General features: G+C 46.7%; 1 protein-coding gene across 5 annotated transcripts in view; it reads right to left on the bottom strand.

Annotated features, from left to right (window-relative positions):
* Window positions 1-268: 268 nt before the first annotated feature.
* KLHL18 (kelch like family member 18) overlaps window positions 269-16,947 on the bottom strand; it is a 61,788-nt gene continuing 45,109 nt past the window's right edge. For 3 of the 5 annotated variants that reach the window (XM_036877206.2, XM_036877209.2, XM_036877211.2), the window contains 7 exons: window positions 15,660-15,858; window positions 13,091-13,251; window positions 11,781-11,917; window positions 10,211-10,448; window positions 5,913-6,017; window positions 4,219-4,330; window positions 269-3,469 (listed from right to left, as the gene is read on the bottom strand). In XM_036877206.2, coding sequence (XP_036733101.2) covers window positions 3,083-3,469; window positions 4,219-4,330; window positions 5,913-6,017; window positions 10,211-10,448; window positions 11,781-11,917; window positions 13,091-13,251; window positions 15,660-15,858 — 1,339 coding nt within the window. In that variant the 3' untranslated portion in view covers window positions 269-3,082. The remainder of the gene's footprint in view (window positions 3,470-4,218; window positions 4,331-5,912; window positions 6,018-10,210; window positions 10,449-11,780; window positions 11,918-13,090; window positions 13,252-15,659; window positions 15,859-16,947) is intronic. The other 2 variants (XM_036877208.2, XM_036877210.2) reach the window with 1 other exon arrangement.

The raw sequence follows: 16,947 nt of genomic DNA, 5'->3' as shown, positions 1-16,947 counted from the left end.
ATGAGGGAAATCATTTGGCATTTGTCTTTCTCTGCCTGGCTTATTTCACTGAGCATAATGTCCTCCAGCTCCATCCATGTTCTCAAAACCTGTTCTTATAAAATAAGTTACACAAGTCTCTCCACAGACTGATTTTACTATACATCTGGCTTTTCCTTTATTTTCACAGGAATATTTTTACTTTGTTCAGTATATTTTTTCACTGAACTGCAATAAAAACACATTTACTTCTAATATTTAAAAAATAAATCAGGAAAGAGCAAGGAGATATTAGGAGTATAGTCTTTATTTCTCTTTGGTTTGTTAACACAAAAGACATGCATTCCATAAATAAAAGGAAGTAAGATTTTTCTGGGAAACAATAAATTGGGGGAGAGGAGAATTTCTATCTATTCACATCTCTGTGACCAAGTCAAAAGGCTGCTCTTCAGCTCCCATCCTGGTTTTGATTTCAGAGGAACCCCAGACGAGAAGGTTCTATGTGTCATCTAAGAAGAGGAAATGCCCAAGGATAACACATGTCACGGTCCTCTGCTCAGAGCTGGGCTAGACCCCAAGGCGCACTGAGTGCCGTATCGCCCTACCTCACTGTTACACCCTTTTACAATATCCTTGGGTGATGTCTTTTTTTTCACGGTGCTATTGGAAAGGATCCAACACCAAAGAGCCAGACCAGCCATTTGCAGTCATTCACCATCAGACTGAGGAATTGACTGAGGAGTGTGAAAATGTTGGTGTCTGTTAATTCGTGCTCACAGCCCAGATCAAAGCACTGGCTTCATCTTACTTGGAAACACTGACCATGGGTGCAGCAGTGTGACTTCCACACCAGGTTGAGGGAGTTGACTCAGGAAGGCCACTACAAGAATAGCAGATGATGGAAAAAGGACTTATCATCCCCAGTGGAAAAGTCTGGGCCGGCATCCTAAGGACATGGTGAGGCCCACTCATTTAGCCCACTGATTGACTCTTAATACCTTCACAATCCAGCTTGTCAATGCTGTTTCAAATCCACAAATGGAAAGGGCTTATAAGACGATGAGCACTGATATCTCCTTTCTAATGGGAAACACAGACCCCAACCACGTTCCAAGTCTACCTCTGTAGACTAACCGAGGAGTAAGAAACACAAGCTCCACTGGGAGCCCAGGCTAACCTGTATCAGATTGTTGAGTCTTTTAAAATAAAAACATCATTTTCAAGTGCTTGTAGCAGAGGTCCAGCTCCTAAGTGGCAGGTAGCAAAGGTACTTCCCTCTGGATACATGGCGATTGCACACACTGGTAAATCTCACAGTCCTGGGATGGGAGAGACATCTCAGGATCCATCCACACTGTGCCTTTCTTAACAGGCTTCCAGGCCACCCCAGGCAGCAGCAAAGAAAACCAACCAGGTGGAGAAGAACCAATCTTGCATTAAAGGAATTGTATCCTCTTCGGGTTACTACTGGAAGATTTTAGAAAACCAGATTTTGGCAGCAGCAGTTGAAGGACAGCCCCACTGCCCAGTGCGCTGGTAACAGGAAGTGTCCTCCTGTTCGGGTCCTGCTGTGCTACATGAAGGGTCCATCCACTGAGGAAGGAGGAGCATGGAGTCTCTTCAAGAGGTCATTTGCTAAGATCAGCGGAATAAATATAAAATCTGTTCTTTGCAGCAGCAAGAGATTCTTTCCGTCTTCAGTTCTTTATGTCATGAAGTCAGCTTTGCTTGAACATAAAGGTTCACCTTGCTGGTCAGTTAGCCAGGGGCTGGAGGGAAGCCAAACCCTGGGCATTGGCGAGTGGATGGAGGAGCAGTGGACTGGCAGGGCAGCAATATTACTGGACCAAGCCAGACCATGGCTGGTGGGAGGACCATGTCCCTGGTTAGGTTATAGAGGTACAAATGGTTAACGTGCCCCAGAAGCATCATAAAGAGGAACATTATTCAAGAATGATAGACGGGCAAGTGATAATCTAGCCAGACCTGCTGTCTCCTGCTGGTCAAATAAGGAATGAAAGTGGGGACAGGGAATGGGAATGAGGGCCATGGTGGCAGTGGGAGGTAACCAGAGGGCATCTGGAGCCTCCAGCAATGAGCTGGGAGCTCCCACCCAGAAGAGCGGCAGTAATTCAGCCAACTCACTACGCTTAACATTAAAAAAGTCCTCTGATGGTGGGTGTGAAGACAAACCCCATGAGCACCTTGCTACAGGACCAGTCGAGAGCACTGATCTCAGACATGCTGGGGCTCAGAGGGAACCCCAAGTGCTATGCGAGGCCTCAGGACCCTGGGATCCAAATGTGGGGGGTGGATACCACCCTTTTCATGTTGGGTGGTCTTCAATTTAAACACTTATTTGTCTTCAGCATCTTTTGTTTTCTTCTTGCAAAAAAATGTTCACTTAAAAAAAAAAGTAGTTTTCTTTCCAGTTTCTTTCAAGTATCTTTCGTTTGTTTTTTTGTTACTTCTGAGCAAGATGAAAAAGACCTCACTGAAATCCCAAAATCAGACACAGGAAAAGCTTCTGTTCTTCCTAGTTACCCAACAATGAGGACAAAATCCTGTGTCCTGAATGGAAGGAGGAGGTGCTTATGTGCAGCCACCACACTGCTGTGGCTGCATCACTGGAGGCAGTGAGAACACCTGGAGTGTCTTTCCTCTCCCAGCCGCACTCCGGCTTCCAACAGGCTTGACCACTGCAGCTGCCCCATCAAATTGGCCACAATATGGCCGGAGGATAGCGGGCGAGGAGAATCAGATGGAAGGTGTTCTGCAAGAGGGTGGCCCACAGAGCTGTGGCAGGTGGGAGCTGGTTTGGATGGAGCCTGTGTATGTGCAGACCTGCAGAGCAGTCCTGTGTCACCAGCTGCGAACCCAGAGGGGCTTGCTTCTGTCCTGTGCATTGTGATGACCTCAGTCTGATGGTCACAAGGGCAGCACAGTGAGGGAGGACCTAAGCACCTGGAGAAACTGTACCTCCAGCGAGCTCACATTTCACCCCTTCTTCTGATCCACCGCCTCTCCCGTGAAGGACGGTCCCTGGAAGGAAGTGCCCATGTTTGTACCACATCCCTACTCCACACATCCCACCCTCTCTGCCTTAGATGGTGAGGAGAGGGATGCAGCCTACACCAACCCCTCCCTCATGACAGGCCATGGGGGCCATAAATGTCCAGCGCTCTGTCTCTGGGTCATACATCTCCACTGAGCTTAGGTTCGACTGTCCGTCATAGCCCCCCACAGCATAAAGACGCCCACAGCTGGCCACCAGGGAGACACGGCTCCGGCGTGTGTGCATGGGGACTATCAGGCACCACTGGTCCACCACAGAGCTGTACACCTCAGCAATGCTGAGGAAGCCGGAGCCATCGTAGCCCCCACAGACAAACATCTTGCTTCCCAGGGAGGCAGCTCCATGGCGGCAGCGCTTGCTGAGCATGCCGGCTGCTGGATGCCAGGTGGCTGTATGGTGATTGTAGTGCTCCACCTGCAGCAGGGAGAGAGGCACAGACGTAGGACAGTCAGAGCCAAAGCTCAGTCATCAGAGTGATATCGTGGGGCACAGTGTCAGACTCCAGCGGGAGGCCTGGGACAAGGAGCTCAGCTAGTGTGTGCTCTGGCTGTGATGCCCGGTGTCCTCAGTGGCATTCCTGCTTTTGGGCTTTATGGGGATGGTGAGAGGTCACCTAGACCGATCCTCTCTGGGAACAGATAAAGGAGTGGCCAAGGACGCAATGCTATGCAGTGACAGAGCTGGAATGGGGTGGGGGTCTCCTAAAATCTGTCTAGTGTGCATTCCACCACAGAGCTGGCTGACTCCATGCAACTACTACTAAATGGCTGTTGAAGTTTTTTTAAAGAACAAATCCAATTTCAAACAAAGAATCTGGGAGAATACAACTGCAAACTCACAGTATATAACTGCAAACTCAGTCTGTAACTGAGCTCACTGTAGGCAGGAATTTCACCAAGTCTCATGCAGCATTTGATGGAGAACTAAAGAGGGTGGGGGTGGTGGAGTTGACAGTATGTGTATAAATGTGGCTACACTTCCTCCCACTTTTACACACACTGATTCCCATTCTCAAAATTTTAGGGCAAGTGGGAGATGGCCTGAAGCTTCACTAGGAAATGCTTCGCCCAGCAGTGGCAAGGCTGAAGTTTCTTCCCAAAGAACTGCCTTTCAAAATAACTCTCAAAGATGGAAGGAGTAGCCCAGGAGAAGCCCAGACTCACACTGTTGAAGATCTGCAGACCGTCGTGGCCACCCGACACATATATCCTGCCCTCAAAGACTGTAACCCCAGCAGCACTGCGATTCGAGCTCATCGGGGTCACCACTGTCCACCTTCAGGGAAGAGCCAAAGTAGGAGGGGAGCCATGAGATTTGATGTGTTATCTTCACAAGACAGCCTAAGTGGGTTTGGGCAAACTGTGCTGTGTTCCCCTGTGCCCTGGACAACCTCCCCACCTCCTACTGCCTCTACCACTACTGCTGCTGATGGTTCTCTCTGGCTGCTCTCACCCAAACTTCAGACCCGCAGTTGGTCTCTGCTCATCTCTACAGGCACTCAAAATGAGCATGTCCCAAACAAGGCCTCTCTTTTACAGATCTGCTCCTCCCCTGCACTCCCCAGTCTTGTTAATGGGACTGCCAGCTATCTAGTTGCTGTACTTACAAACTCTGCTTTTGTGTGGCCTCTTCTCCCTCATTCTCAACATTCCTGGGGCCTCACCTGAACTCCTGTACCAGCCTCCTTATAGGTGGCCTAGCTCTCAGACCATTCCCATCCCAACTCTGGGCAGCATGTCCCCCTGGTGGCCCCTTACTGTTGCCTCTAAGGAAGAGTCCAAGTTCCCTAATGTGGTTTCTCACCACTTGGTCCTCATCTACTTTCCAGTTTGACATCCTGTCATGTGCTATGCATGCCTGCTCCTCAAAAACACTGAGCACTTCCTCATCTCTGAGCCTCTCTTCTTACTGTTTCCCTGCCTATGACGTGCAGTGCATCTCCTACCATCAATGATGGGTCTCCTTTCAGAAGACATCCCTGCAACCCTGCCTCTCCCCCGACTACGGCAAAGATGAAGGTGCTCCCCACTTTGTGCCCATAAGCTCCAGAAACAAATCTCCAGGGTCGGATGATCAGGACGCACCCATGGCCCCAGCAGACAGGGTGCGACTTAGGATCTTGGATATCCAGCTTGCTGCCCAATGCATAGTGAGCCGGTTAAGTGAATGGCATATTGGCTTAACAGCATTCTGATGAATCCACTCAACTAATTTGCTTATATTTTTTATATAGTGTGAGAAGATTCAATTTCATTTCAAATTGAAATGAAAAATTCAGGCTAACCCTGTCAGTGTTTTCCAAACAGTATTCCACAGTGTAATTCCACAAGATGGTGAGAGGTGTTAGATTAGATTAAATTGGTTTCTTTACCACAGAATTTTTTCAGTCTTTAAAATATCAATATGTATTATGAAAAGATAAGGACTCAGATGGTATAGACATCATTGTTTTCTGAGCTCATTTTGCCATTTGACCACATAACTTTCTCTCCTTCCTTTTTTTTTCAAATCATATCTTATCCAAATCATACCTATACTACTTAAAAAAGTGCTGCTCATCTATTTCTTATCCCCTTTCACCAGCATTTCCATTAAAATGGGCTGATTTAGCTAAGAGGTGCAGGCCATTGTTTCCAAGTACATATATATATATACAGACTATTTGTTTTAGAAATTTATTTAGTCATTCATTCATTTAACTGAAGGTTATTACAAACCTATTATATGCAAGGTACTACAGGGGTTAAAAAGGTAAGATATTCTCTATCCTTGAGAAGCTCAAATAACAAACTGCAGTTCTCATTTTTACACTCTGTTTAACAAGCTCCAGTTGCCCCAGGGGAGCTGGAGTCCTTACTTGTCCGTCTCAGGTGAGTAGGTCTCCACAGAGTTGAGAGAGGAGTTGCCATCATAGCCCCCACAGACGTAGATCTGCCCGTCCAGCACGACCGTCCCCATGGCACTGAAACAGACAGAGCTGTCATCCCAGGTGGGTCTGACTTTCTGGGGCAGCCTCTCATGCCCACGGAGAAATAAACCTAACCATCAGCTGTCTCTAGAAGAGAGCTAAATCTCATTATATTATAATGTGACTAAGTAAAGGTGTACAATGTGGGGGTGGGGTGGGGCAGGGGGAGGGAGAGAGAAGTAAGTAAATAATATCAAGGGGAAAGAAGCTGCCCTGTAGTTCCTCTTGTCTCCCTCCCTCTCTTCTCAGGGCTTGATTTGTCTGAGACGCTCTTCTTCTCCCTTGCTGTGCTCAGGGACAGATTTATCTTTAAGGCCCAAATCACATTTTTCTCTCTCCTCTTCACAAAGCCACCCTCGATCCCTTAGCAAGAATCACTTTCTCCCAGCCCCACACTGCCAGAGCAGCTTCATTACAGCACCTGCCACAGCCAGTCAGTCACCAGATTTCCACCAGGCACTCAGGAGGCACTAGTTTCAGAGCGGTGAGCAAATGAAAGCTCCTACCCACAGATGCTACATTCTAGCACACCACAGGGTACTGCGAATTTAGCTGCTACCTCTTAACAAGTGAGGACCTCCTGGAAGACGGGGATCTTCATCTGTGTTACTCTGACAGTGTTTAGCGTGGTGTTTTGTACAGACAGGCCTTAAACATGTTTGTTTGATTACCCTGATTTTTCTCATTTCACTATCAAGTCATTATAAACGTGCCTGCATAGCTCCTAATTTGTCCCAGTGGATAATGCTACAGCTCCTGTTTGTTGCACACGTACTACATGTATCAGGTATTCTATGCTTGATGTTTCCCACCCTCACCACACCCTCTGAAGAAGTATCACCATCATTACTGTACAGACATGTGGCTGAACACCGGGAGGCTAGGCTCTCTTCTCAAGGCTGCCCAGTGACAGGCATGCCTTAGATTTATTTATTAATGCCCACCCCAACTATATTATTACTATCTTTCAACACAGATGTTACAGAACCACTAATATTCTCTGTGCTGTACTTTCATCCCCATGACTAGTTTATATTATGATTGATATTTTGTGCCTGTTTATCTGTATTTCACCCACCCACCCCAAACCCTCCTCCCATAGTAACCACTAGTCACTTCTCAGTGTCTATGAGTCTATTGCCGTTTTGTCCATTTTGTTTTGTTTTTAGATTCCACATATACGTGAAATCACAGGGTATTTGTTCTCTGCCTGGCTTATTTCACTGATCATAATACCTTCTAGGTCCATCAAGTTGTTGCAAAGGCAGGCTTGCTTTCTTTTTTATGACTGAATAACATTCCATGGTGTATATGTACCACATCTTCTATCCATTTATCTATCGATGGACACTGGTTGCTTCCATATTTTGGCTATTGCAAATAATGTGGCAATAAACATAGGGGTGCATATATCTTTTCAAATCAGGGGTTTTGTTTTCTTTGAATAAATTCCTAAAAGTGGAATTATTGGGTCACACAGTATTTCTATTTCTAGTGTTTTGAGGAACCTCCATACTGTTTTCCACAGTGGCTGCACCAATTTACATTCCCACCAACCAGTGCAGGATTTTCTCCACATCCTCACCAACACTTGTTATTTCTTGTCTTTTGGATAGTAGCCATTCTGACTGGTGTAAGGTGACACCTCATGGTGGTTTTGATTTGCATTTCCCTGATGATTAGTAATATAGAGCATCTTTTCATATGTGTCTGTTTGCCATCTGCAGGTCTTCTTTGGAAAAATGTTTATTCAGGTCTGCTGCCCATTTTTTAATTGGGTTGCTTTTTTTGGTGTTCAGTTGCAGGAGTTCTTTATATATTTTGGAGGTTAGTTCTTATTGGATATGTCATTTTTGGATATATTCTCCCATACAGTAGGTTGCCTTTTTGTTTTGCTGATGGCATGCCTTGGATTTAAATGAGAAGAGCCCAACTTCCATGCTGTTCACCACGCCAAGCTTTCCTAATACCAAAGATGCAGGGGTGTGGCATAATCATGTAATTTTTGTTCTACACAAAAGCTCATGAGAAATTAAACATGAATGCCAAGCTGTCTGATTCAGTTTTGATGCTGGGAAGATTAAAAATGAATCTAAGCACCTAATAAACAGGAAAATAAATTGATGTCCCTCTGAGGTACATGGTAACAGACCCCCCAAATCAGCCTGAAAAAGGAAACGGACCTGCCTCAGGCAAGGACTGTGGGGAGACCACAAATTTACTGGACATGTCACTATCCTTCTAGAAGTGGACATAAGTAACAATATAGGAGTTCAACAATAACCTAAGAAAGAACTAAGAAGTACCACAAAACTATGTGAGATTAAGTATCAACCAAGTGGTAAAGACAAGGGTGAAGGGATATGGGGAAACACTGGTCAACGTGGCTGGAACAGTCCATGAGAGAAAACTCCACTGGAACAGCCTGGAAGCCTGTAGGAGAGGGGAAGGAACGATCACAGGAAGGAGCGATTGCAGGAAGGAGGTTGTTACCATCTGGCAGAACAGAGTTGTGTGGCATGTCAACAGAGATGCGGCCGAGAACATTTTAAGATACCCTGTAATTTAAAAGGGATGAAATGGAGCTGGGTCTAGGCTACTAATAACAGGGCATTAACCACATCAAAAGAAAGGAATACCTGGAGGACTTTCTTCCATGACAATACTCCAAACCCTGTGACATCAAAGCAAGGAAGTTACCCAGAGCAGGCGCACAAGAAAGAACAACTGACTGCTGTGAAAACAAGAAAGGCACTCATGGCTGGGGGTATGGAGCAATGATCATTCGAGGCCACAGAAATTGGAAATATCCAAGGAGTAGGAAGGGGAAGCAACAAGATAGAGAGAGTGGGAGGAAGGAACCATGAGAGTGTATTACCTTAAGGCCTTGGGAGGAACAGATATTTAAATAAATTTTCTTCTTCCAAAAGGAACTTTTGACCCTTTGTAAATTTGGTCTAACTGGTGCAGAGACGGATTCCTCCTGGCTCAAGGTTACATGCTAACACTGCAGAACATGGAGCATGTGCATCATGGGCATGACGCTTTTATGTGGTAAAAGACATCCCCACTGACTTTTCTTCCTCACCACACATGCAGTCACATGATATTGCAAGTAGAAAAACAAAGCATGGACAGATAAAGGGGTGTGTAACGCAACTACTTCAACCATAGAATCACAAAGCAGAAAGGCCTGAGAATACAAAGCAACTGGCTGTAGTTTTCAAACTGTCCCTTTCAAAAAAGAATTGAGGTAACTTTTTTTCCTACAATTGGGCATATGTCAAGGAAGCTCAATACACAGAAGAGATCAATGCAGAGCTGGTTTGATTAAATAGGCAGGGGCTCCTGTCAGTCTCGGAAGTGAAACACAGAGTGCTATCTGAAACCACTGATGTGCTGCGGCCTCACCAAAGGCAGAACAGAATAGGCTGTCTAGTTACTCCTCCCACCACCCAGCCATGCACATACTCAACATACTGATGTAAGGAAAGATGCCATCACTGTAGCATCAAGAAGGCTAACTGGAGGCACTGTCATGCTGCCTCCAATCCCATTTCTCATAGGAAATGTGAGCTGGCAAGTGATGGAGGAAATAAGTAGCTGGAATGTGTTAAGAGACAGACTTGGTCCACCTCACAAATACCTACACACTTATGTCTCAGGGAATGGGGTAGGGGAGCTGGAGTAAAGAACATTGCTATGGTTTATAGATTCCCTGGGTAGTGGAAGCACATGTGTGGCAGGGATTCTGGGGGAAAGAAAGCATAAAGAGAAACACTTGACATTTCCTTTTATCACTAATACAGTTAAATCCTTCTTATTCTTCAAGACTGAACTTTAGTCCATTTCTTCCCTGAAATATTTGAGACATTCTAGTTCAGTTTCTCCCCATCCTCAAATCTTCCATAGTACACATTTTCAGTCCTTATCTGGCACTTAAATGACAATATAATTTCCACATGCCTGTGTCTCATTGCCCCAAGCTCCCCAAAGGACCAGGCAGGGATTTTCCTTTTAAGCAACTGGGGCTGGGCTCCCAGGTGGTATGGGCAGTGCCTGGTCTGGCTGAAGGAAATTCCCTGGCCAAAGCCTGTGTTTTATTTGATTATGAGCCCCTGCCTGTCTAGCATAGCCCTCCCCAGATGCTTAGTGCATGTGTGGGCTGAACAGTGTCTTCATAATACCTTCTTTTGCTATTCATGCTCCCCACTCTGGTCCATGTGTCTGTCTCTGGGTTGTAGACCTCCACAGTGCTCAGCCGTAGCTGGCCGTCATAGCCCCCGATGGCGTAGAGAAGTCCATTCACCACAGCCACACCGACACGGCTGCGGGCTGTTGTCATGGGATGGCACTTCTCCCAGCAATTGGTGATGGGGTCGAACACTTCCACCACATTCAGGGAATCACCTGCATAAAAATTTGCTACTCAAATTAAAACAAATGAGACCACTCGTTTAGATCACGGCTGTTGGGCACTGGTTATATGGAACGTTTGACTTAATTCTATCAGCTCTTCCCACAGAATTACTCAAGCCAGAAAGGCCCACTAAGTTCCAGCCATGATAAACACAGCCTAATTCCTTAAGGAAAATCAGAATTAGACAGGAGGCATTTAAGTTCTAGAGAGGGCAGTTTTAAGTTGCAGTGAGTTATTCCATCTGCTGAAAGCCAAAGACGAAGGCAAGTGGATACATCATTTCCCCAGTGGAAAGGGAATGGGTTCCAATGCCTACTTTTCATTTTGCAGGTGACCCTGGGTAAGTTTGTATCCCCACCATATGTTCTCACATGTGAAATGGAGATGAGATTCTCTATGGCAGAGTTACCATGAGGATTAAGTGACATAATAGGTCAAGTACCTAGCATACTTCTAGAACATACCAAGTGCTCAATAAATAACAGTCATAGTAGCAAGAAATGGTAATTCCAACCTTACCCTCTATATCAGGTATTTTTAGGATCAGATAAAATAACCCCCTCCCTGTGTTTTTCTACTTTGGGTTACACAGCACCTGCCCACACTCTAGCATTTACTACTGAGGACTTACCTTTTCCAGGTCATATAGTTAACAAGCAGCAGAGACTAGTACCCACCTCTCATTAAAGTTCAATTAAAAACACAACCGCCCAGGACTGCACACCAACTCCCCACCTCCTACAAACCTGGACTGATCCTATGATACAACGCAAAGACCTGGCCTTCACATCAGAGACGATGACTCTGTGTGCCACTGTACTGTAAGGATTCAGGTGTCCACATAATCCACTCTACTAAATCTCTACTGCTCCACAATGGTGCCTGGGGTGGGCAGAAGGAGAGAGAGGGCCCCACGGAGCTTTCCCGAAAACCTGAGTGTATAATACAAGAGCTGCCAATAACATGTGGACCAGAAAGCATGTGTGTTTTGCAGGAGGTAGGAGGTGATGAGTAAAAAGCATGACTGAGAGCAGCAGACTTCTGTACTGAAGAATCTTCCTTCTTATGGTGACATCCTCAGTTTAACCCCAGAGATCCACAAGACCAAATGTGATTAGCCTGCTAACAGAACTGGTCTCTGACTGAGTCTTCTCCAGGGCTGAAATTTAGCTCTGACATTCCACGTCAGTGGTATTAATATCTAACATGCTCTAACTGCACAATTACATAAATCAAGACGGACAAGGGGAGAGGAACCAGAGGGCCACGCTCGGTTGTTTGGTGCTTTTCACCCATAGAGTCTTGACAGGCCCTTGTAAAGGGGAGGTGCAAGATACCTGCTGAGTTGAGGCCCCCGACGGCATAGATAAGGCCAGTGATGGACGTACAGCAGCGAGGCCGAGTTCTGAAAGCCGGCAGGTGGGGTCGGTGCTCTGGCATGAGGTGATAGTCCTTTGCTTCATCTATTAGGTCCCTGGAATAAGGTGCAAGATGTTGGGACAGATGGTCTCCTCCCCAGGGGGTCCACACTTCTATTTCTGAGCATGGTTCCCACCACCACCAATTACAGGGGAAACATGGGAAGAGAAACCTTCTGCAAGGCTTGGTCTTGAACTCAGGTGGGTCTAGGGTAAGCCATGCACAGCTATTGAGACATGCTCAAAATCGGAGGGGCAAGATGAGAAGAGCCCACCTCAGCTAGTGTAATCAGAATGATTATCTTCTAATGTGCATATTCCTGGCAGGAGAAAAACAGGGTGGCTGGCCTTGCAGAGGGTCAACAAGCAACTTGCATCCTGTCACCACTGAGACCCAGCTCTTCTCTTCCATCCCCATAGCTCACACCTTGAAACTTCTCTCCCATAGACTGTGACAGCAGAAACCTGGTGGATTGCTCCTGGTGGATTTCCCTGCCTCCAGCCCCACCCCTCCAAGCTATCATTCTAAGAACCTTTGATAGCTCCCCATTGCCTACAGGATAAAGTTCAAACTCAACACTCCTTCCTGATACACATCATTGCACTGCTTGCTTCCTCCTGAATATGATAAGTAATCTGGAGAAAAATGAGCACTTTTCTCTGCTGCTGTACTCTCATAGTGACCGTCCTACAGGGCTACCACCTCCTGAGCTGTTTTGGTAGTTCTGCTGTGCCATATCAATTTGCTCTGGGTAAAAGTTTCATGTGCTGGTAAACATGCTCCCCACCAACCCCCTGACCCATCACTGCAGACACAGGTCTAAACCCAGTGGATGCCAGAGCACTAATGTTCACTGAAGAGGGCACGATGCCCCAAGAAGTCACCACTAAGTCAGCTGCTGATGTCGATAGGGTCAGGGCAGACAAGACAGATGCCTGTAGGTTCATAAATAGATCAATGGATGGGGATGCTAGAAAACCCTAAGATAACTTAGGGGAGAAAGCCCCTTCTGCCATGATGCTCAAACATGGCACACTTCTCTGCCCATGGTGTTAGGACTTGGGTTCTTCCAGGTTCTAGATAGAAGGCAGATCACTGTGTGCCATGAATTAAGGCTGACCACTCCAAAGTTTCCATCCCTAGCTGGAACAGACACGGCCTAGATGGCCAAGTTCTCTCCCCTGCCCAGGCCCTCAGCGGTGTCCTGTGCAGGCCCACCCTCACTCACCTGCACTTGTGGCAGCAACGCACCAGGTCATCCTGCTGCACTCGGTCTGACAGGAACTGGGGCCGGCAGAGGGGCAGGCGGATGTTGGACAACAGCTCAGGCAGGTAGGGCCCTCTCTGTTCCGGGTCGTATCTGACCCAGGCCAATGCGGCTTCAAAGACCTGCCAGGACAGCGAGTGGAAGCTCTGCCAGGGGCTCTTCCTACCCTGAGGCCACATCCCTGCCCCCCAGTCTCAAGGCCTCCACCCCCTAGAGTAATCAGAATGAGTACAAGTGCGACAATCAATCTTTCCTCCTCCTTTTCTCCTGAATCTGTTTCCTCTCTACTTCCTCTGTTACCTTTTTCGGTCCAGTCTCTTGAAATGCAAACCTAGGTCAGTGTAACAGCTCTGGCCTTCCATTATGACTTCTGAATGAAACCCTGTCAATGGTCCCTTATTCCTTTCCTTATTGCAACAAAATGCCAGTGCCCCTTCCTTCCTGCTGTTCTTGCGCCCTACTCCTCAACACCATCCTCCCCTCTACTCTAGCCAGACTGGCTGCTCTGCTCTTCAACCCGTCTGTCACCTAGAGTGCCCCTTATCTCTTCCTGTTCATCTCAACTGACTCCCCTTTAAAGCCTGGCTCCAAATCTATGTTCTCCAGCCCCAAGGACATCCTGCTCTGTAACCCTACAGTCCTTACCAAATGTATCACTCCAGTAAGTGTGAGCTGCCCCAGGTCAGGTCACAGTGATTAGTGGAAAAGCTACAGACAGAACTTCTTGCTCCTGGGATGGGGCTCTTCCCTCTAAACCACAGCACTCAAGCTGCCACGCCCAGGGGCCACTTTTCTATTGCTCACCAATACTCAGGAGTGAGGGCTCTTCCGACATTAAGGAAAGGAGCTGAGTTGGGCTAACCTCCCAACGGCTTGCCTCCTGGAACCCGGGGTTCCTCCTCCTGACAGGCCAGGACTCTTGATTTCGAGTATCCCAAGCTGCTCTGCCAAGGGCTTTGGTTAGACTTCCCAGCTGACCGACTGCGCAGAGGCCTAGGCACAGTGGTGCTCTCAGTGCCTGCAGGGCCAGGGCCAGGGCCAGACTTCTCACCTGGCATCCGACTTCACTGCTCGGGCCTTGTCACCCTCTGTTCAAAGTAACATTATTCACTCTCCTCTTGAGACAACTTGCACCAACCACATCTTTGTTGAGTAGAAAGGATCATCCTTCACTGCTTTCTGACTACAAACACCCTAAACTCTTATTTAAGCTCTTCTTGACTGCCTTCGAGGACCTGATGATCATTCGCACCTCGCTCTGCCAATGGCTTCACCTCATCCATGATTTTAAGCATACCATACCTGACCACCGCCTCCGATCCTGTCAGCTCAGTAACTGGTGCCAACTAGCCTTCCCCACTACTCTCTCCCCACCAGCCTCCCTCCCAGGCTCCCCATGGGCCTATTTCCTCACCTCTCACTCGCCCAGCATGGGTTCTGCGGGTTACTACACCAGCGCCTCCAGTTCCCATGTATGCACCTATCTCCCTTGGTCATGTGACCTGGAAAACCATCTCCACCCTAGTGAAGTCCAGCTCTTGAAATTCAACTCACCCCCTACTCTGCACCTGCACCAATATACGCGGCTGACAGAAAACACCCTAACGAGCTCACAATCTATTTTAAATTTGTGACTGCTGATCTGTCAGGCCCTGCTCCCCTTCAAGCCCTCTTCATCTCTCCACCATCCATTAACACACGCCCCTCATAGAGGGCTAGTTCATGCCTCTGTGCCTTTCCTTAAATTTCCAACACTCCTCCCGTATCCTCATTTTCAGCTAGGAAAATAGAAACAAGTTGGAAGACAACATCCATAGACTCTACCACCATCTTGCTCTCCCACCAACATCTGGGTGTGAGCTGACCTCCCTCCTCTCCTGCCCTGGTGGATATGAGAGGCTTGCACCCCTATCAAATACACACCCCTTGTGCCCCAGACTCTGTCTCTTCTCACTTACTCCAGGTAATCATTTCAGCAACTATTCTCCCTTTTCTACTACATCACCAGTTCTTCTGTCTTTTCTGGAAAATTCCCATCAGCAGTCAAATATAGTGTAATTTCTCTCACCTTAAAAAAAACTTCCTCTTGACTTCACATTCTCCCCCAATGACTGCCCCAAATGCTCCTCTCCTTTAGAATAAGACTCTTTCAAAAAGTTATCTATGGTTATTTCCAGCTCATAGTAGCATTATCTCTAATAGTAAATATTGGAAATAACCTAAATATCCAAGAATAAGAGATGCAGGGTTGATAAAATCAATTAAATATTATTTAGACACAAAAATGTATAAAAAGTGTCCATGAAAAATGCATGTGGTAGAATAAAACAAACCCATAATAAACAACAGCTGCATGTACATTAGGATCTAGGGAAGGGAAGGGAGGGGAGAGGAGGGAGGGAGGGAGGGAGGGATGGAGCAAGGAAGGAAAGAAGAAACAAAAGAAAGGAAGAAAAGGAGAGCAAAACAAAGATCAGAAAGATCAGCCAGCCCCGGTGTCACCTGCTGACCACTGCCACGCTCTACAGACCTGCTCTTCTGATTGCACATTCAGCTCATCTCGAGACACCAGCTCAAGCACGTCTTCCAAGGGCAGGGCCAGGAATTCTTCTGACATGGACACATCCACAAAGTGCTGGTGGATGAAGCTATTAGCTGCGTCGTACAGCACAGCACACATCATGGTCTCGGCAAACTGGCGGACACCCAGACAGTTCTTTGGGTGAAGCCTTTTGACGTAAGAAAAGATGAAAAGAAAAACTTTAGAGGAAGAATGTTACCTTCGATCACTCTCCGGTTGATTCTGGATAGAGTACAGACTGGAAAACTTTGCCCTCAGCTTTTTGGAAACTCCCTGTGTGACATCAGGCTCACTGCTCAGGGACTCAACTTATAAGGGTATAAAGTTAAGACAGATGATCCTCAAAGGCTGCAGCCTCTTGGGCCAAGTGTTGTGTGTGTCTAGGTGGAATGAGCTCCAAAAGACCCATGAAGCCGCTCTCAGGAAAGGAGAACAGGAGAACATGTACTAGAAAACCTGTTCACTTTCCATCAGCTGTTGACATTATTGGTTGAGTGTCTGCCTGATTACCAGAAAGACACTGAATTTGCAGAATGAGGTTTAAACCACTAGAGAGAAAACTTCTCTAACATCAGGATGCTTATACTTTTTAATTTTTTTTAACAGAAAGAGGTGCTATATGTCTAATTGTTGGCAGACATCCAGAAACAGCAATAGCAGCTATCACTCACTTGGCAGCACCAGTGAGTCAAGTGCTTTTCTATGCCTTTTACACATATTTTCAAGAATCTTTTCAACACTGCAAAGAGGTAACTGCTCTCATTTTTTAGATAGAAAACTGAGGCTCAGACAACCTAAGAAATGTGCTCATAGTCCCTCTACAAGCAAGTGGTGGTGCTGAGATTGCACCTGGCCTCTTGTGCACATTCCCATGGCCCCAAGGCAGACCTACACTCACTGGGCAATGGGGTAGATCCTGGCCCTGCTTCTCACTAGTGACCTGGGTGGGTTCCTCAAGTGTCAATAACAGCCTCACCTGGAAAAAGGTAATGACAACAGCTACCCACCTCCTAGGGCTGTGGCCAAGATTAAGTAAGAATGTAGGAAAAGCATCAGCATGGTGTCTGGTGTGAAGTTAGCTGCTGTTTTAACTTTTATTATGGTTATTTTTCTTACTGCTATTGCATCTGAGAAAATCCCATGTTTGGTGATAGCAGTAGACTGGGGGATGAAACTTTGTACTTTGATTTTGTGATTGATAATCTGTGGAGGGAGATGGTATTTATCACATTAAAGC

Source organism: Manis pentadactyla, chromosome 1, assembly GCF_030020395.1.
Source record: "Manis pentadactyla isolate mManPen7 chromosome 1, mManPen7.hap1, whole genome shotgun sequence".
NCBI classification, from domain to species: domain Eukaryota; kingdom Metazoa; phylum Chordata; class Mammalia; order Pholidota; family Manidae; genus Manis; species Manis pentadactyla.
This window is presented reverse-complemented; position numbering and strand designations above follow the sequence as displayed.